The sequence below is a fragment of the Balaenoptera physalus genome (genome assembly GCF_965194825.1).
Source record: "Balaenoptera physalus genome assembly, chromosome: 9".
Taxonomy (NCBI): Eukaryota; Metazoa; Chordata; class Mammalia; order Artiodactyla; family Balaenopteridae; genus Balaenoptera; species Balaenoptera physalus.
The window spans coordinates 50,527,340-50,547,440 of record NC_138888.1 but is presented as its reverse complement, the minus strand read 5'-3'; the positions used below and the strand labels follow the sequence as shown (position 1 = coordinate 50,547,440).

Sequence of the window (20,101 nt, the reverse complement as noted above, 5' to 3'; positions counted from 1 at the left end):
AGAAGTTCAGGTTAGTTAAAGCATTTTCGCTTTAGTAGTAACTTTCAGCCAAGTGGTAAATTTCAATTAAGCTTTAAATGAATAGTAGTAAAATACTGACCTGAGTATTATTAATATGGTAGTTACTGCATTTCTGTAGAAAGATTGTAACTTTTACTATTATTGTTCTATGTAAAAAGTTTATGATTGTATGCTAAAATTTCAGACACAGACCCTCAATTTTAGTCAAAAAGGTTCTATTACATAAAGCAGATCATATGTAAAGAGAAATCCAGCTTAAAGTTTCAAAAGGCTGATGGTATTAAGCCCATCTGGTGGAAGCAGCCACCCCTGTGCCCCAGTTCTGGCTCTGCCACTTACTGTGTGACCTCAGGCAATGGACTTCATCTGTTGGGGCCTCAGTGTTCTCATCCATAAAATAGGCATAATAATATTACCTCATAGGAATGTCATGAAAATTAAGTAAAATAAGATTGTGCTGCAAATGGGTTACAGGTGTGTCCCAGACACTGCTTCCCGCCTCACTCCAGCTGCCGTTGTTACTGGCTGAATTGTGTCCCCCCTACCAAATTCATGTTGATGTCCTAACCCCCAGTACCTCAGAATATGACTGTTTGGAGGTAGTGCCTTTAAAGAGGTAACTAAGTTAAAATGCGGTCACCGGGGTGAGCCCTAATCCAGTATGAGTGGTGTCCTTATAAGGAAATTAGGACAAACACAGAGGAAGCCCATGTGAAGACACAGGGAGGAAAAGATGGATGGGAGGCCTCAGAAGAAACCAATCCTGCCAACACCTTGATCTCAGACTTTCAGCTTCCGGAATTGTGAGAAAATAAATCTCTGTCGTTTAGGCCACCCAGTCTGTCGTATTTGTTATAGCAGCCCTACCTAGCAAACTAATATGCCAGTCACGGCCAGAGGTGCCTGGAGTCCTCTAACTGAAGGGTACTGTATAAGTCTTTTTTGTGCACCATGATATGGAAAAGGTTTCAGAAGCCCTAAGATACAGACCTAACATACCTGGCTTTCCTCCTGGCCTATAGTAAAGACTCAATATGTGCCAGATATTGTTATTATTCCAATTTATGAAAACCTAGGTGTAAGCATCTATAATGAGACTCTCATATTCCTTAGCATCATTTAACCGGTTGCTCACATTTACAACACAAGAACCAAATGCAGAAAAAGACACAGAGGAGAGGTAGAAAGAGGAGTTTCAAGAAACACAGGGCCAAGCACAAGAACAACAGCTCATTTTGATGGCAAGAGCTCAAGCCTTCCCAAGGCTAGCCCTCTACTGAGAGAAAACCAGAGATTCACCTTCAAAAGTGACAAGGTCGTTTCAGCAGTCTGAAAGCATAATATTCTACTAATCCCCAAGAAGTACAATTTGTATTTCTGCACTTGTTAAAACAAGTATTTAAATTGTGCAAGCTTAGTACAAAACAAGTTGTGAAAAAAATTAGCAATTTCTCAAAGACACAATAGAAACATTTTTACGTACATGTCATTTCCTTTGGGTGCAGTCACTGAACTTTAAAATTGAGGATACCACCCTGGCGGTTAAGACTCCATACTCCCAATGCAGGGGGCACAGGTTTGATCCCTCGTCGGGGAACTAAGATCCTGCATGCTGCACGGCATGGCCAAAACAAACAAACAAAAAAACCAATGAAACCGTAAAATTGAGGATTTCCTTCAAAGGGGCAGAATGTATATTTGGGACACAGAAGAGAGGCTTGATTCATAAAGCTATCCTTTTCTCACTTCCCTTTGACAGCTGGTCAGATAACCCAGAACTCTTCCAGAAGAGATTTTTATGGCTGAGACTGGCTCTCACGCTAGAGACGGGTAGGCCTGTGCCACAGGAGCCACTAGCCACACGTGGCTACCGAGTGCTCACAATGTGGCTAGTGTGACTGAGGAACTAGGTTTTATTTTTAATTAATTCTAATATAAATTTAAAAACTGATACTTGTTTGTTATTGGGGAAAAAATTATGTCTGAAACTACATGAATATGTGAATCTAGGTTTTCAACTGTAAATTGTATAAATCCTAAAAACAGATCAAGTGTGTCCCATGAACATTAGCATCCAAACTGAGTGTGCAGTAAATGTAAAATACACACCAGATTTTGAAGATGTAGTATGAAAAAATGAATGTCAAATATTATTATATTTTAATATTGAATATTTACATGCTGAAATATTTGGCACATGTTGGATTAAATAAGCGATTTTAATCTCACCACTTTCTTTTTATGTTTTTAACGTGGCTACTAGAAAATTTTAAATTACACATGTGGCTTACATTACATTTCCCTTAGCGCAGAGGCAGACTGTCATAAAGCTAGTTAAACTTGACTTGTAAATAGTCATATGACCATACTTCCTGAATAATTATCCAGCTACCCAGAGTGAGTAGTTAAGCATTTATCTGCTTTAATACTATATATCTCCTGGCGAAAATGTGGGCCAGTACGCTTTGAAAAGCTGGTAAAAACACTGCACTTTAACAATAAGGTTAAGGTAAATAGTTTAAATGACTAAAGTCAAGAACCTGAAATAATATTTAGGGCATAAGTGTATTTGTAAAAATTATATCTCTAGTCAGGCCTAATTTAACATACCTTGGTTGACACATATAAATCATTTATGAATTTTTGAATTATATACAATAAAATATACTTTGCTAGATATGTCAGAAAACTGCTTTCATCTTCTCTCAAACCTTAACAATTCTGTATTACTTTAACCTCCAAACACTTATTTGACTCAGGTGGAAATCAAAGATCTCTAAAACAAAGAGTGACTGACATGAAGATCCTGTTGATTTTAGGGGCGATTACCCCTACTCTCCACCAGCATTATGTTAATTAACATACACTAGTGCCCACCTTTTCTCAAAAATCTTCTACCAGTTTACCTGAGAGAAAGTGGTCAACGTTTTCAATAAAATAGGCTGAGCTGGAAAAAACTTAACCCAAACATAATTTAATCTTCTGACGATTATTTAAAATCACACAATTACAGACACACACTGGCTACTAAGTCTCTGAGGCTCAAAATTATTTTTAAGATTAGGAGAATTTACTTTTAAAAATTATGTGTCTATTTTGTGAGATTTAACCTACTTTGTAATAAAAATAGATTATAAGTTCCTATCTAAAAAGTTATCAGACACAATACATAGATCAACATTTTCAGAGATCAATTAGAATCCAGTAGAGTATATTTAACATAAATTACACTGAATTTTATATTCCAGGATAGTTAAGAAAGCTTTAACTTCATCATGGAGATCAAATATCAAAGCTGACAAAAATTCAGAATTTATTTGGGGTGAATATCTTGATCCAATTTCATACTTTAATTAGACTTTTAAATTTTTAACAACCTGCTTTTAAAAAACATGTAAATCTATGTTTCTCAGAAAAGTCGAGTTTAGAATTTAAAAAATAATCCTATTCTTTTGGCTTTCTTGTTTTGTGAATTTTGAGTTAAAATAGACATTTAGGTCACATGTCTTTGACTCTATCTTAAACACGACATGATGAGCCCACGGTACCACACAGAGATTAAATCTTGAGAAATTACTCTGTCTTAGGGGATTGGAAGTTATTAAAAGGTCAGAGTCCCCAAAGTTGTAATCTGTCATATTCGGCCCCAACTTGTCTTGTAGTGGCAATTGTGTTGCCTAAGGGGGAAGGGACAATGAACCTTTGTACCCAATACAACATATGATTTTCTTCATTCTAAAAAATAAAACTGGAAAAGTCAGCAAGACCATAACTATGGCTGTGAACATTTAATACTCACAGAAAAGTTTAATGCCATGCCCCCCAAAGAAAAGTTACACAAGTCTTTAAGAGATGTAGTAAATGAAAATGAAAACCATTCATCGATATTGAAATGCTAAATCCAAATCAGTATTAGATATAAGACACGATATACACATCTTGCCTCTTGGATGGACGCTATGGGCCAGCTCAGTGAGCTACCACATCTCTGTAAGAATCTGTGAGTGAGCGTTGCAGAAAGCCTGACTTCAAGCACACAATCCAGTCACAGCGGGCTGACGGAGAAGAGACCGACGGAGCAGTCAGGCACGTGTTTGGGTCAGCTCTGCTCCTGGCCGAGCGGCGTGGACTGCGGCACCTGGTGGGTGGCTGGTGGCGGAGCAGGCTCCTGTGTCAGCTGTAGGTGCTGAGCCGGATCTGAAGCACTTGCTAAATGGAGCTCCCCTGTTTGCTCTTGATGGGCGTGAAGATGTTCCAGAGTTTCCTTGGAGAGTGTGATGACGTGCACTGGCTCGGTCTGTGAGGGTTCCATCTGGCTTTCAATCATATTGAGGCTTTGAATGTGTTCTGTTTGCTCCTGCTGAGCTGAAAGAATTAAGTTCTGCAGTTGCTCTGGCTGCTGCGTGAGCAGGGTGAGGTTAGCAGCCTGTTCTGCCGTCATGTTCTGGGAACTCTCTGCAGTGACGATGCTGATTCCTTGGCTGGGACCAGGCATGAAATTGATGTTATGTACAGAATCAGTTACAAGAAGCTGAATTTCCTGCTCTCCGGAGGTAGAGAGTTGATAGGGCTGTAGCTGAAGAATATTCCTGACCTCTTCAGCATTATTATTGCCGGAAACGCTGCTGGCATCGGACGCATGTTTCTCTTTGCTATGAATTTTTAAGTGAGCCTTCAAGTTGTCTAAGCGAGCAAACTGTAAGTTACACTCAGGGCAGGAGAAAGGCTTTTTGCCCGTGTGCAGAATGCAGTGTCTCCTCTTGGCACTCGAGTCAGAGAAGGATTTGCCACACACGGTACAGGAATATGGCTTTTCTCCTCTACGAGAAAGTATACATTTCATTTTAAAAACAGGAAGATCTATTTATCACTTCCTGATCATTTAGGGAGAAGCAGTCAAGACGAGAGGAAAATCAACCTGACTGGAAGCATAAGTCATGGGTTCTCTTACTAACTTAAGTACTTGGAGCAAGTCACGCCTGCCATGGGCTTCAGTTTCTAATCTTCAGAAAAAAAAAAAAAAAACAATGGCAGGGAGGGGTGTTTGAGGACAGGTGGTAGATGGGGCTGTGACGCTGGGTCAGATATGATAAAACTTGATGATTCCACAGTGTGTATTTCAGATAAGAAGGTAAATAGTAATAAATTACACACCAAGTTCTTTTTTGTTTTTAGTTCTCACAGCCAATTTTTAGATTCTAGAAGCCAAATAAATATATATGATTGATTTCAATATTAAAAATTTGAGTAGCCCCTAATTATTTGTGTTAGAAGAACTACTAAATCAAATCCGGAAATAAGTTGTGTGAACAAATAATTTATTCAGAAAATATTAAATTTAATATTTAGTTTTGATTGAAGATAAATCAAAATTTAAGAAATGACATCAATAACGCAAACTTCTGCTGGCCAGAATCAGTTTTCCTGATTTGGCCTAACTGAGGAATTTCTTTATTGAAAAGATAAAACAAAATAATAAACTGCCCAGGAAATTCTACTAGAGTAATAATTTGGGGAAAAGGACTATATAGGGAATGTATGTCACCCTACTGAATGCCAGGGTTGGATGAGGACTCCACGTGAGAAAAGGATCTGCAAAACTTTACCGATGGATCCTGATGTGGGTCTGAAGAGAACTCTTTGCTGTGAAAGATTTGCCACAGATTTCACAAGTAAATGGCTTCTCACCTAAAAAAGGGGAAAGCGTTCAGAAATATACATCCAAAATAAAACAAAAAGCAAAAACCACCCCATAGTTTCACAATATAAAAAAGAACAAAGGCAATACCAGTTGAACCCTCAATAAGCATGAGTGAATGAATGAAGCACTTAGCCAGCACCTACTACGTACCTGAGCTCTGTGTCCTAGGTGCCAGGAGGATACAGGGAAAGTGGGTACAGTTCTTTCCCTCAAACACTTAAACACTGAAACAAGGAGGTAAGTGATTCTACGAAGGAAACACATTCGCTCCTGTACAGTCCACCCTTAGGTAACTTACACTCCCACACTTTACTGCTTGACCTTCCCAAGGCCCCCTGAGTACTAGGGTGACTTATGGATTATTCACATATCTACCTTCCCAGTGTATCCAGAACCTGACCACCTCTCACCACCTCCACTGCCACCCCTGGCCCAGGCCGCCATCACCTCCCTGCAGCAGCCTCCTCGGGAGTTTGCCCACTTCTGCTCTGCTTCCCTGTCGTCCACAATGAATGAGGCAACTGGAGTGACCCTTTACACAGTCAGATCCTATCACGCTCTGCTGCAAGTGCTCTAGCGGCTCCCCATCCCATCCAGAGATAAAAGCCAAAGCCCTGGGCCTACAAGGAACCACAGCTCTGACAGATCTGTCCACCCACTGCCACTCCTCGCCCCAAACCTGCCTAACCTCACCGGGCACTCTCCCCTGCTCACCACACAGTCTCTGGAGAGCCCCTGAACACCACACCCCAAGCAAGCCGCGCTCAGGGCCCTCGCACTCATCATCCCCTCTCCCTGGCATGTCTCCCCCAGGGTCTCCCAGTGTGGTTCACTCTCCACACTGCCTTCAAGTCTCTGCTCAAGTGTCACATTACCAGTGAGGCTTTATCACCACCCAAAGCACCGCCCCAGCACGTCTTGGTCCACTTTCCAAGTCAGTTTTCCCACAATGCTATCGCCACCTTATATACTGTATGTTATTTATTACCTATCTCTCCCATTCTTATGTAGGATGATTTGTGGGTCTGCCTACTCCTAGGACCCCAGTGCCTAGAACTGGGCCTCGCACACTGTTCCAGAAATCCTTGTTGAGTAAATGAATTTCACAGAGTGGGAACTAAGGCCCACATAAGATGTCGTGACTGCTCCAGACCCCTAGTGGGGTCTGGCAATTTTTTTTTTTAAAGAAATAAATTTATTTATCTATCTATCTATCTATCTATTTATGGCCGCGTTGGGTCTCTGTTATCACGCACAGGCTTTTTCTAGTTGCGGCGAGAGGGGCCTACTTTTCATTGCGGTGCACGGACCTCTCATCGCGGTGGCTTCTCTTGTTGTGGAGCACGGGCTCTAGGCGCACGGCCTCAGTAGTTGTGGCTCACAGGCTCTAGAGCGCAGTCTCAGTAGTTGCGGCGCACGGGCTTAGTTGCTCCGCGGCGTGTGGGATCTTCCCGGACCAGGGCTCGAACCCGTGTCCCCTGCACTGGCAGGCGGATTCTTAACCACTGCTCCACCAGGGAAGTCCCTGACAATTTTAATAAGCCTTCAACAGCATTTATTTAGCACTAGTTTATACACTGCACATACAATGACAGACTGCCATGCCCTCCAGAAACGCAACTAAGTGATCCTAATGCAGGCAAGGGAACTATGAATTTGAAAAAAAAAAAAAAAAAGAAAAAGAAAAAAGCAAAATCCCACTTAACTATATAACAACAAGGGATGAGTGAAGTGGGGGATGGTCAGGTAGCTTCCCTTTCACAGCATCGACTAGAAAATTCAGGTGAGATGTTTCCCCAAGTTCAATCTAGGCAGAGGACACTTGTGACAATTTGGGTGAGTCTGCATCTTTGCAGCAGTAACTCTTACCACTCCAAAGGTTAAAACCAGGCCACTGCCATTCTTTCCATGGCTTTCCAACCAGAGCTGCGTTCTATTCTGATATCGGTTTTTCTCCCTCTCCCAATTCCAAGACTGAGTACCTGCTCTGTCCGCTTGTCACTGTAAAGTTCTGTGTGGGGAGCACATATAACAATGTTCACGTTATCATTCAATTCCATCTGGGGTTGCAACACCTCAGGGATTCTGTTGGCAAATGTTTTCAATACTGGAAATTCTTTCCAGAAACATCCTCGAGCACAGTAAGAAGGCAAATTTTCCTAGCCAACGTGAATCTGGGGAAAGTCTTCCTACTCCTCTGGTTCCTAACTTGTTCTGGTAATGGTTACACGGCTCCACTGCCTCCGGTTCACCGACACACTCCTTCTTCCTTTGCCTCAGCTCTACAAGGATGGACGGACCCTCAACAAAGCACAGAGCTGAGAAACAGAAAGGAAACAAAAGACAGGATCACAGCCTGAAAAAGATACACATGGTAATCAGGTACCGCAGCAGGGCTGCAGCTGACTAAACACTCAAATGAGTGGTATCAACAATACTGCGGAGAGGATGGGTGAGGACGAGGCAGGAGCTGGCTGGACTGGAGAGGGGCCCCATTCAGGTACTAGGATAAGCAGAATGACCACACAGCGGGTGTCGGAAATGACCACAGTGAGGACAAAGAGGGATGAGAATTCACTCTGAGGAGCCTGGGACCTAAAAGGTGAGGCCAGGCCACGAAGAGCCGTAAATTCCAGGCAGAGGACCCGTGGGACTTCTGGAAGTTTTTAGCAGAGGACAGACAGGACAAAGTACTGAGAAAATATACGTGGGGACGGTGGGTAGGGGCGGCTGTAGGAATCTGTGCAACAGTCTAAGCCACAGTGCCGAGGCCTGGATCAGGAGGTGCAGGAAGCAGACGGAGACGAAAGAGAAAAGGTGAGGTGACAGGGCCTGGGTGGCAGCGGGGCCAGAAGGGAGTTGGTTACAGGAGGATCAGACAATGGCAATCAAAGGACAGGGCAGAGACACGAGTATGACTATAGGTTCCACCCAGGGGGATGCTGACAGAAATATTTAAGTAACTCAGAAGTTTTCCTTCCAGACCCTCTCCTCAGCTGTACATGCCACTCATCCCACCCCACTCTGACGACCTGTGAATCCCCATCCCAGCTCCAGACGGTACCGGCTCCTGCGGGCTTGTTGGGTATCATGGCCGGGTTTCCTACCCCATTAGCTCAAACCCACGTGACCATCTTGGTTAACGCAGCAGCGTCCAGCCCCTCACCCAGCCAGGCCCGACAGTCCAGTCTGCTCCGAGTGCACATTCGACTGGCAATCTAGTTCTGTACATTTAAATTCCTCAAACAGCTGCTTTCCTTTTCTTCAAAAATCAACAATGTTCACTGTAGAAGACTCAAATAATACTGAAAAGCACAAAGTGTACAAAAAACACTCAGAATTCCCCTGTAGATTGCCACCTCACACTGTGATGAACACCTTTACAGGCGTCTCTGTGCACACACACAGGTGATATACTATGTACACCATGAGATGAGCCAGTGCATGCTGGTCTGTAACGTCAAATGGGAATGGAAAATTCATCTTAAAAAAATGGTTAAAAACAAACATTTTAAAAGGGTGTTTTGTGTCCCACTATGTATCTTGTCCAAAATTTGCCTAACTAATCCCTTACTGAGGGACATTTAGGTCACTTTTAAGCTTGTGACATTATAAACAATTCTGCTTATGATGAACATCCTTATGCAAACATCTTTTCACAACTAGACAGCTTACCTTTTGATTTATATTGCCAAAGTTCTTTCCAGGAAGTTCCCAAATTCCTTTCCCATCAACAGAACTTAAAGATGCCCATTTCCTCACATATTTGTCAATCTAACGGGCCAAAAGAAATGCACATTTCTTTTTCTCTGACAATTAATGCAGTTAACATTGTTTCAGACGTCTACTGGCCATTCCTATGTCTTTTTCTGTGATATGCCTTTCAGGTCCTCCTGCCCAGTTTTCTCCTGGGGCACTCATGTTCCCATATTTGGGCTATTAACACTTCGCCACATATGCAGTGACTCTTTTTTCCTAGACTAAAAATCTCTTAAGTACATCTCTTCTGTCCACTCTCTTGATTTGAAGGCCTTCATCTTTCTTCCCCAGAGCCTGGTAACTGGCTCACCCCCAGGACCCTCCCTCTCTGACCATCCTCTGGGGCTGCCTGAGTCCTTTTCAATGCACGAACCAAAATATGCCTCCTCTCTGCCCAAAGTCCACCCCCCGCTTCACCAGGGGCCTGCCCCTTGTCAGCAGTCTCACTCTAGCTGTTCACCGTGGAATTCCTCACTACGGCCTCCGGATGCTGGCCTCTCACATCGTCAACCCCACGCATCCTGTTCCTGTCTGGAAACACCTCTTCCAGATTCCTCTGTCTGTCTAGCACTTACTCTGGCTTCAAGACTCAGGTCCTTCCTCTGGGACGCTTTCCCAGACCTTCCCAGGGCAAGTGAAACACTTCTGTCCCTATGTTCACACCTCTACTGGGGCTCGTATCACGCTGTACTGAGGTTCTTACTAGATCACATGTAAACTCTGGAAGGGCATGTTACAGTGAGGGGCCCCCAGGTCTCTCAAAGTTGGGGACGAGCAACGTTAATGGATAGTCTGAAAACGTGGCTGAGATTTAGGAAGCTTCAAATCCAATCCAACAAAATGAGGCTGTGAATGAAAGCTGTGGCTCAATTAACTGTGTCGCAGGCAGGGGATCTACCTGGGAGTAAGTGGGAGCCCGCAGGGGTGGATCAGTGTTTACCTAACACCACACAAGGGACAGGGACACTGGAAGGCTGGGACTCTACTGTGTGTACTGTGGTCAGAGGCCACGCACCAGGCTTCTCCATGACCTGGGCTAATTCTCTGAACTTGCCCCCAGCTCACCAAGCAATCTTGGGATCACTAACTTGGTTTGCAGGTACAGTGATGTCAGGAAGGCGGTACTGCAGACAGCAGAAAGGTGCAGTCCCTTTGTTAAGTGAACACACTTGATGGTTTATCACTCCTTTGCTTGGCATGGCTTGGCTCAGTTCCTGAAAGCCTGACCAGCTCCAGGTATGGGGAAAAAACTGAGCTGCAGCGACCTCGTTGGCACTGCCTGTCCTTGCTTCCATTTCAAATTGCATCCGTCCCCCCGCCACTGAACATGCCCTCTAGGGAAGAAAGCACCTCTTGTTTATCTCTGATTTTTTGTGCTTGGCAAAGGATATCTAACCCAGAGAGAGTTTGCACTTAAAGAGCTAAGAGAAGAGAGTCTTGGTTTTCCAATGGGCGTGGCCCTCTCGGCAGGACCCGCCTGCCCTGCCAGCGGCTGTTCTCACCACTGTCCGCGGAGGCTGAGCGCCAGCTCGGCCAGGCAGCCTCTCCCAAACCTTCCTCTCTGCCCGGGAAGCAGGCGAGCGGCACCCCAACTCTTTTCAACACCCACGTCGTGCATATTCTCCAGGCTAAGGACAGAGGGGGCACAGTCTCTGCTTCCAAGAGCCCAATCTTTTGACGGGTTTGACCTCTTATCTCTAAGTCAGACAAACCACTTTACAGAGTCCCCGCGTCTCCTCTCCTACCCATCGCATCCTCCACTTCTCTCTTCTGCTCCTCAGGGCAGCGGGTGGAGCAGAGTTTGCTGGGATCCTGGAGACAGGGCTCGTGTTGCTTTCACCCCCAGTTCAAGACCTGGTTCTCCTCAGAAAGACCAGAAGCCTCACTGACACCTTATGCTCAGAAGATGAAACGTCTCACCCCGGGCACTGCGCCACGTAACCGAGGCAGCTCGGCTCTCCTCCACCTCCGCCCTCCCGCGGGGGTTCTCTTCAGAACCCCACACGCTGCCTACAGGCCTGTGTGTAAGCACGGGAATCTCGACCGCTGCTCGCGGTGCCCCCTGAGCTCGGACACAGATACCCAGCCGTCTCCTCCGCTCGTGCACCTGGGTGCCAAACGGCCGTCTCACGCCCCACGTGTCTAAAGTCTAACTCTCCATCTGTCCCTCCGCCTTCCCCGGGTTCTCACCCTTCCGGACGCTTCCGCCTCCCCTCCTCTCACCCCCATATCCAATCGTGGGCCCATCACGGGAGTCTTCCTTCCGAATACATCTGGAGCTGGGGCACTCGCCGCCTCCCCACCACTGCCGCCCTGCGCCAAGCCCCTGTCCCGGCACCGCCTCCTAATGGGTCTCTCCACCCTCCTACGGGCGCCTGCACCCCTGCCTCACCCCACACGGCGGCTGCTGTGATCCTATTAACATTTTGTGTTACATCATGTCACTCCCCGCAGTAAAGCCATCCCATTCGGAATAAAATCCAAAGTCTTTACTGTGCCTTCAGAAGTTCTTAGGCCTCAGCGCACACTAGAAAAACCTGGGGAGCTTTTAAAAATGCCAATTCCAAGGCCTCTTCCCCAGTCACTTCAATCAGAATCTCTGGGGGTGGGACCAGGCTTTGCCTTTTTTAAAGCTTCTCAGGGGGTCGAAGCACACAGCCAGGCCGGGAACCCCGTGTCACACGGGCTCCAGCAGCCTCTGATGTCCACCCACACTGCACCCTCCTACTCCCACCGCCCTGCCCCGGCACGACGCTGCACCTCGTTCTGCTCTGCCTAGGACGCTCTTCTCTGGGGTACACTCGACGGCTCGCTCACTCCCCACAGCACGCAGATCTCCATCCAAGCTGGCACCTCATCAGCAAGGCCTACCCGGACAAGCCCCCATGTCAAAGGGCAGCTGCCCCTCCTGCCTCCTGTCCCTGTGTTTAGTTCTTCAGAGCACTTACCCCACCTAGCAGGTTACTCACTCGCTTGTTCTTTGTCTCCTGTTTGAATGTTAACCCCTCAAGACCAGGGGCTCTGTCCATCTCAGGCAGTGCTGTATCCTCAGGGCCCACAACAGTGCCTGGTACCCAGTGCCTGGTACTATTCAGTAAATATGTGTTAAGTGGATGAATTAAATTTCACAGAACCTATTAATGATGTCTGTAGAAAGACTGTATAGAGATCCATTTTCATAAAACTCATACCCTATGAGATATTTAAGAAAGTAAATGACTTTGAGAAAAACATGTGTTTTCAAAAAAATGTCCAAAGCAACATAAAGCAATCTGATATATAATGTTGGTAGACAATTTAACAGAATCATTAAACTATCAATCTAGAATGGGAAGTTTTTCTTAGAAAAACTAACAGGTTTCTTTTTAAGAAATGTTTCTTTTTAAGAAAAGCTTCTTACCCAAAGTTCTAAAAGGCCCACATTTTTACTCTTCTGATCTTAAATGAAAGAATTTGATCTGCCCTAATTGATCCTGCCTCCTCTTCATCCTGGAAACTGATTTTTCTAGAGGCGGTGATGCTTAAGTTATAAGTACTGGTTCTAGGAGAGAAAGTGGAAAAATCCTCAGTGCCTGTGCTGCCTTAGTGTCTGTTTAGTTTTCTAAAAAATTTATCTTGATAATCTTCAATGCTGAGGTAAATTAAAATTTAAACACGCAACCTGATTCAGACTGTACTATTTTGTGGTATTAGATGAGGTTTCATTTACGAACAATGCTCAGTAAGTACGCTCCATTTTGCTAACCTACAGACATGGGATGTCCCCACAGGATTGTGCGACAGCATTCTGCCTGGGCTTTTTACGTGATCTACTTATAAAATTCCCACACAATTTACAAAAACTCAGTCTGAGGAGGGGACTCCCAGTACTTCATTTCTCGCTCCCCTAAAAACATAAAGCACACTAGAAAGACAGGGTGAGGTGGACTTTTACCTGTGTGTGTCCGTAGATGTTTCTTTAGCTGAGACACATCCATGAATTTGCGGCGGCAGTGGTTACATTCCGGTAACGAGTGGCCTTGTCGCAACAATAAAAAAAGTGTCAGTGCATATATGCTGTCCCTGCATTTCTTCAGTGATTTGTGTTAAAGCACTTCCCTGAAAAATAATCACTTTAAATATGGTACTTTAATAACACAACAATTTTTAAATTAAATTTGGTAACAGTTAATAGTTTCCTAGGCATCTCGGCTCACTGCTTTCCCAACAGAGGTGGGACCCTTCCAGTCTCCCTAAGTGTAATCTCCTTTTTCCCTCAACGCACTGGTGTCACTGTGGCCAACCGATCTCAAATGATGCTCCCAATCCCCCCTTCGTTTATTATCAGTTGGCAGGAAAGAAAAAAGGACAATGGGTGGAGCCAGGCTGCAGAAAGCCTGGACTGACGGCTATGGGCTGGTGACACCTCTGTCCAGGCACCACTAACAACCAATCGACTGGTGCCCTCTTAGTCAAGCGGTGCCTTGAACAATACCAATTTTTCAGGGTTTCTGCGTGTGGCACTGAAACTGCAATATAGAAATTTAATATAAATCACAAGGTAGTTGAGAGTAACCCAAGGACACCAAATTTAGATTGCTTTTTAAGAACTATTTCCCTAAAAACTAATTTATCTTCTACAATATGAACCTACTGTTTCGGAAACAATTTGTATTTGCGTTTCTCCCCCAACCAATCCAAATTTTCTCTCACTTTATTGTACCTGTATGAACTCGGTAATGGCTCTTTAGTTGTCTTTTCTGGCTGAAATATTTTCCACACTGATCACATGTAAAAGACTTCTGTCCTGCCAAACAAAACACGCAAAAAACTATAAAGAACTAGAATGCTCACTAATAAGGTAAGTATCACAGTGGGCCCAGGTCCCCATTTTCTAAAAATAACACAAGTGACTTGTCTACAAACCCAAATGCCTTCAGAGTCTACCACAGTAACATAAATGTGCAAAAGCATGTAAGGCAACAGGGAGTGGTGGAGACTGGGGCAGAACTGGAGAATTCAAGTTCCCCCACAAAGGCATCCGAAGTAAAATAATTCTAAACTCTGGTGCTTAAACAAGTCATGACTGCACACTGCACTCCTGGCAGCCAGTTTATAAACCCTAGTTTAAGGCTCAACACTGTGCAGAACTCTAAACTATGCCCTGACAGGTGCACAATTCTGTCTTTCAATCATCTCATGTGGGGAATGATACGAGGCTGAGAAAAGACCATTTAGATCACGGTAATGCCCACCCCAGGAATGGGAACCTGGTGGCAGCTGGCTCCCCGGCGCAAGCCCGCTACCTGAGTGCAGGCTCATGTGCTCCAGCAGCGAGTGCTTGGTGGTGAGAGCCTTGCTGCACACGGTGCAGGTGTACGGCCGCTCGCCTGTGTGCATCCGGGTGTGGACCTGCAGGGAGTGCTTCTGGGCAAAGCCTTTTCCACACTCATTACATTTGAAAGGTCGCTCCCCTGGAATAAGAGCCCCAGAAACATGATGTAAGCAAGAATCTGCACATCCTTCTGTCCCCTCCCAAATTAAAACGACAGTGAACAGGAGAGACAACATCAGCAATAACATTTTGCAAGATGGAGCTAGACGGGTCCTACGCCAGCGGTGAGGAGCGCTGAGATACACACAACCTAATTTAAGACAGAGCCTCCACAAGGTCAGGAATTGGTGGCACCTGTTATCTCTGAAAATAGGGGTGAGGGAGGATAAATGACAGTCTGTTTCAAAGGTAGTTAGGCCCCCCAGGTCCAGTCTCCTACTCCATGTAACCAGGAGACTGACCCTCTCCCCAGCAGAAGATGGAGATTGTTCTCTGAAGAGGGTAAATCAGATGAAGGATCTCTGGACTAGGGGTCTCCGGGTTAGAGGTCTCCTAGCGCAGTGGAGTGCCACTACCACAGGGAGAGCAAGTCAAAGTTTCCATCTGGGATGAGACTCCCCCCAGCCTTCTGCCCCCTCCTGCGCTAGATGCTGGCAGCCAGGCCTGCAGCCTCCAGGTGGGACGTGGAGCATCTTCTCCTGGAATGCGAAGGGCCAGCGGTAAGAGAGCTGAAAATGTGATGCCGGGTATCAGCAAGATGCCTACAGGCCCTGTCTACATCTGCAGTGTTGCCAGTAGCTTTTAGCAAACCATTCTTGCATGTAATCAAATATGATTAAAAAAAAATCACCAGACAGTCAAGGAAGGCCTTTAGTAGTAGAAATAGATACCAAAACGGATAAGAGAAAAAGCAACTTGCAGAAAACAGAGACTGCCCAGAGTGAAGAAAGCATTAAAAATTAACAAATAAGTAAATGTTGTTATTAACAGGTTCACAGAGGATTCTAATTAAAAACAAACAAAAAAAGAATTTAAAGGACAAAAGAGCTCCTAGAAGTAAAGAAAAATAAGAGTAGAAACAGAAAAACAATAAAAGTTGAAAGATAAAGTGGAAATCTCCCAAAAAGTAGAGCAGAAAGAGGTGGAAAACAGGAGACAAAAGATAAGAAAATTAGAGGATGAGTCCAGGAGGTGCAACATCCAAACAGGAGGAGTTCCAGAAGGAGAGAGCAGAGCAAACAGAGGGGAATCATCTATGAAATAATTCAGGAAATTCTTCTGGAACTAAAAGGTGGTTTTCCAGACTGTATGGATCTACTGGTAACCACTCAAATGGAAGAAAAGAGACCCACACTAAAGTGATTCAATGCAAAATTGCAGAAACCACGGGGAAAAGGGAAGATGCTACACGCTGTTTTCCTTAATGAATCTTGTAGAACTACTTAACTCCTTAAACTAGCCTCTGTCACAGTTCAACAAATATTTCTCAAGTGTCTATTGTGTTCAAAGAACCAAAATTCAGGGTTCTCAGTCTATCTGTACTTGAAATCTCCGGGGAGCTTTTAAAAACACCAACACTCCAGGCAATGAAATCAGAAGCTCTGGGGCTGGGACCCAGGCCCTGGTAGTTTTAGAAGCTCCCTCGGAGACTATAACATGCAGCCAGGCTGAGAACCCCACTGCTGGATGCTGCCAGGTCATAAGACAGCAGGCTGCTGGATGACAGAAGTTTTAAGTACCAGACCCTATACTTATGCTTACAATTAGGTTGAGGGGTAGATTACAGGTATATAAGTACAGCCTGACCCAAAGCAGAGTGAGTTAGGTACATAAGAGAGAGCTCAAAGGAGGAGGGATTTCCGGCTAGGGCTGCACTGTCCGCCTAGCCTCCACCTGAATGGTGGCTATTCAAATTAATTAAAATAAAATATTCAGTTCTTTAGTCACACTCACCACATGTCAAGTGCTCAAAATACACAAGTGGCTAGTGGCCACCAAAATGGACAGCATAGATATAGAACATTTCCATCCTCACAAAAGAGCTATTGGCCAGCACGGGGCTGGAGGGACCAAAAAGGAAAAGACATTTACAGCTAGATGGCTGAGTGAGAGAGCTGTCCAGACAGATCTGGGCAAAAACACAGCTATGGTCAAGATGAGGAATCGTCAAGAATCATAAAGCATATTAAATTTGGCTACAGCTTGATTCCTGGACATTCAAGCCTTGAACCAACAACTTCAAATAAGTAGAGAGGTTCTGGAATCAGGTTCCTTGGGTTCAAATCCCACCTGTCACTATATGGATGCCCTGGGCAAGTTACCTTCAGTTTTCTAGACTTAAGTCTTTTCATCTGCACAGTATTAACTGTCTCACAGGACTGTTGTGAGAATTCAATGCAATAACATGTATACATTATTACAATGCCCATCACATAGATATTGCACAATAAATGAAAGCTGTTATTATTGTTACTTCTCCAAAACACATTCCAATAAGCTGTGAAAGAGTAATTACCCGTGTGGCTTCTCTGGTGGATTGCTAAAAAGTGATTATACTTAAACACTTTGCCACAGTCTTTACAACGGGCCTCAGGGCCACCGGGGCGCTTCCTCCTTCCACAGACCCTCTTGGCTGAACCCTGGTCGTCTTCATCCCCAACAAGTTTGTAATCTTTCAGTTTGACAGACCTCCGAATCCTCCGCTTGCTGCACCGATTCTGGTTGTCCTGCCCATCCTGGGTCTTGGGATCACAGTTCTCATCTTTTTCAGCTGGCATTTCCTCCCCTCTACCTGGCTCACAAGCCGGCTCAGATTCTTCCAATTCTTTTGCTGGCATCTGTTCATTCAGTACACCATCGTCTCCCTCTTTAACCACAAAGTTTTGTCTATTCTGAACTGAATTGTTCACTCTCAGCTGTATTTCTTCCTCTGCAGCCAGTTCTGATTTCCCCTCCTGCAGACTGTTGACTTTTCTTGGTCTTCCCCGTTTCCGCTTTGGATGATCATTTTTCTTATTAGAAATAACAACCACTGGAGCACCAGCTGTGTTCAAAGTCGGTGGCTTTGGGGAGCTATGATTATTTTGAAAGTCTGTGTAAGCCTTTACCAGGTCATAGACTTTTAAGAACTGGGCAGTAGCCAAGATTTGTTCTGTACTTTTCTCACTGGCCTGGAGACAACCCGTGTAGATAAATTCCAGCAGGATACTAAACGTGTCGGCAACCATGCCTTCCAGCATATAAATGGACTGGCCAATCTCCCCCTCTTCAGCAAACATCATTGAGAAGTATTCGCTACTGGCAGCAAGTAAGGCTTTGTGGGCCCGGAAATGCACATTCTCCACGATTAAAGTAATGTCACAGAGGAAGCCTTTCTTCCTCTGGTCCTCGAAACTGGCCAGGATGGTGTCACTGTGAGTGTCTGAGTGTACAACCAGCTGCCCAGAAGGCTCTGATGATGTTTCTGCCATTTTCTTTAGAAGCCCAAGAAGAATTAAACCTGAAATAAGAAAATAATGTTTAAAAAGGAAGAGGCATTCTCTAACAAGATTAATCCCAGCCCAAAGGAACCTACTAGTCACTTCACTTTGTTGGCTAAATTTCATCATTTACCACTTTTAAAAGACTATTTAAAAACTTAGCTTTGGGTTCTCATTCCTATTGTACCATTACCCAGCTGGGTGAACTTCCGACATCCACGTGACCTCTCAGGGTCTGTTTTCTGCTCTGTAAAATGAAGGAATTGGGATCAACTATCTCTAAAGTCCTTCCCTGCACTAACTTTCCATAGTTGCATAAATATCAGAATGAAAACTACAGTGTCGTCGATTTTACATATTATTAGCCATTTTGCCTGTGACACAAAAATAGAAAGAGCGAAGAAAAACGAAGTGAATTGGGGTAGCTGCAATGAAGTAATAATAACGTAAGGCACATCCGGCCTCCCTCTGGAAAGGCGGCGCGGACCGCCCAGGCTGGCGCCCAACGGTGCGGGGAGCTGCGGGAGGGCGAGTCCCCGGAGCCCGCCGAGCTGGGAGCGGGCCGCCGGGGAGGCCCCTACCTCCGACCCTGGACCTCTCGGGCCGGGCCCGGGAGCTGCCGGCTGGGGAGGGGTCGACACGGCCGCGGTGCCGCGCCACCGACGGATGGCCAGTGGCGGACCTACCTCTCCGGACGCCCGGCAGAGTCCAGATCGCGGGTGGCCCACCCGGGGCCTGGCGGGCGCACCCACGCCGGGCCCGCCCAGGCCCCCAGCTCCGCCCGGGAAGCCGCTGCCGTCTCTGCGCCGCGCGGCTTCTGCCCCTGCGCCGCCGCCGTCGCCGCAGCCAACACGGAAGCGCCGGCGCTGGGACCCGCCTGCGCGGACGCCGGACCACGTGGCCCGCGGAGGCGCCCGGCGGCGGGGCGGGGCGGGGTGGAGTGGAGCCTGAGGTCCCCCGGCGGCGCCGCCAGCGGAGTCCTGGCAGATCTGGTGTTTGCGGTTAGTGGGGGGCGGCGGGCAGTAGCGGCGTTGTCCTCTGCAGTTATGGAAGTTTTATATCCTATTAGCTGCTCACTGACACCTTAATCAGTTTTGTCTTTTCTCCTTTCTGGATGCTGAAGCCGGCTTTCAGGTCTCTAATGTGTGCCGAATGAATGAAAGCGCCTTTACATTCACCGTCATCATCGCCTTTACATTCACCGTCATCATCAGCATCAAAACCATCATCCAATGCCTGAGTCCAAGGGCGTGAAGAGAGCGCTGCAGTTAAACAGATCTGGGTACTGAGTGATCTTGATCAAGTTACTTATCCTCTCAACCTTGTTTACCTTACTTGTGAAATGGAGAAGTTGACACCAGTGCCAACACTGGGTGGCTGTGGGGTAAACAAGATTAAGTATGAAATGGGCTTAATTGTTTAATCCATGTCTACTATCATTAAAATGATCATTATTGTTCGGACTTTCAGCATCTTTCTTCAGTAGACTATTAAGGGTTTCTAACTAGCCTAAGTTGCAGTGTTGTTCCCTCCAATACACGGGAATACAGGAGATCTTTCCAAATGCAAATCACATCCAGAGAGTGAAGTCACTGCCCTGCTTGGGATCCATTGTGGCTCCTTTGTACCCTCCTGATAAAGGCCTAGCTTCTGGATATGGCCTACAAGCCCCACCCCAATTCAGTCCCCTCCTACTTCTCTCTCCAATTATTTCAGCACTTTCCCTCAACTTATGCTTCACTAACACCTAATTGTTTATAATTTATACCCCCCAACACACCCTTCCAGATCCCCAGCTTGCCATCTCTAGTCTCCAAGAATTTGAAA

At 45.5% G+C, this 20,101-nt stretch overlaps 1 protein-coding gene and 1 long non-coding RNA gene across 11 annotated transcripts; one reads left to right on the top strand and one right to left on the bottom strand.

Moving 5' to 3' along the window:
* Positions 1–3,794: 3,794 nt before the first annotated feature.
* On the bottom strand, positions 3,795–19,783 carry ZBTB24 (zinc finger and BTB domain containing 24). Of its 10 annotated transcripts, none has more exons than XM_082475213.1 (7): positions 18,961–19,758; positions 17,311–18,294; positions 14,767–14,934; positions 14,184–14,267; positions 13,416–13,499; positions 5,628–5,709; positions 3,795–4,841 (listed from the first exon to the last, which is right to left on the bottom strand). In XM_082475213.1, exons 2-7 carry the CDS (start codon positions 18,263–18,265, stop codon positions 4,121–4,123), a joined length of 2,094 nt encoding a protein of 697 aa, XP_082331339.1. In that variant the 5' UTR covers positions 18,266–18,294; positions 18,961–19,758; the 3' UTR covers positions 3,795–4,120. The 10 variants fall into 10 exon arrangements, 7 of the variants coding, with proteins under 7 accessions (XP_082331339.1, XP_082331341.1, XP_082331342.1 ...); XM_082475218.1 differs by lacking the exon at positions 3,795–4,841 and adding an exon at positions 4,853–5,024; XR_014267503.1 differs by lacking the exon at positions 3,795–4,841 and adding an exon at positions 7,705–8,040 and having other exon boundaries at positions 5,031–5,709; positions 18,961–19,780.
* Positions 8,047–13,144, top strand: LOC309667243. The gene is made up of 2 exons (XR_014267655.1): positions 8,047–8,324; positions 8,706–13,144. It is a non-coding gene; the product is annotated as an uncharacterized lncRNA (long non-coding RNA).
* Positions 19,784–20,101: the final 318 nt, after the last annotated feature.

Excerpts from the sequence above, each read along its gene's own strand:
- ZBTB24 (XM_082475213.1), bottom strand. The coding sequence starts at position 18,265 with ATGGCAGAAACATCATCAGAGCCTTCTGGGCAGCTGGTTGTACACTCA. Across the intron at positions 14,268-14,766 it reads GCACATGAGCCTGCACTCAG|GACAGAAGTCTTTTACATGT; the intron begins GTAGCGGGCTTG and ends TTTGTTTGGCAG. Across the intron at positions 13,500-14,183 it reads CCATTACCGAGTTCATACAG|GCCACTCGTTACCGGAATGT; the intron begins GTACAATAAAGT and ends TGTTGCGACAAG.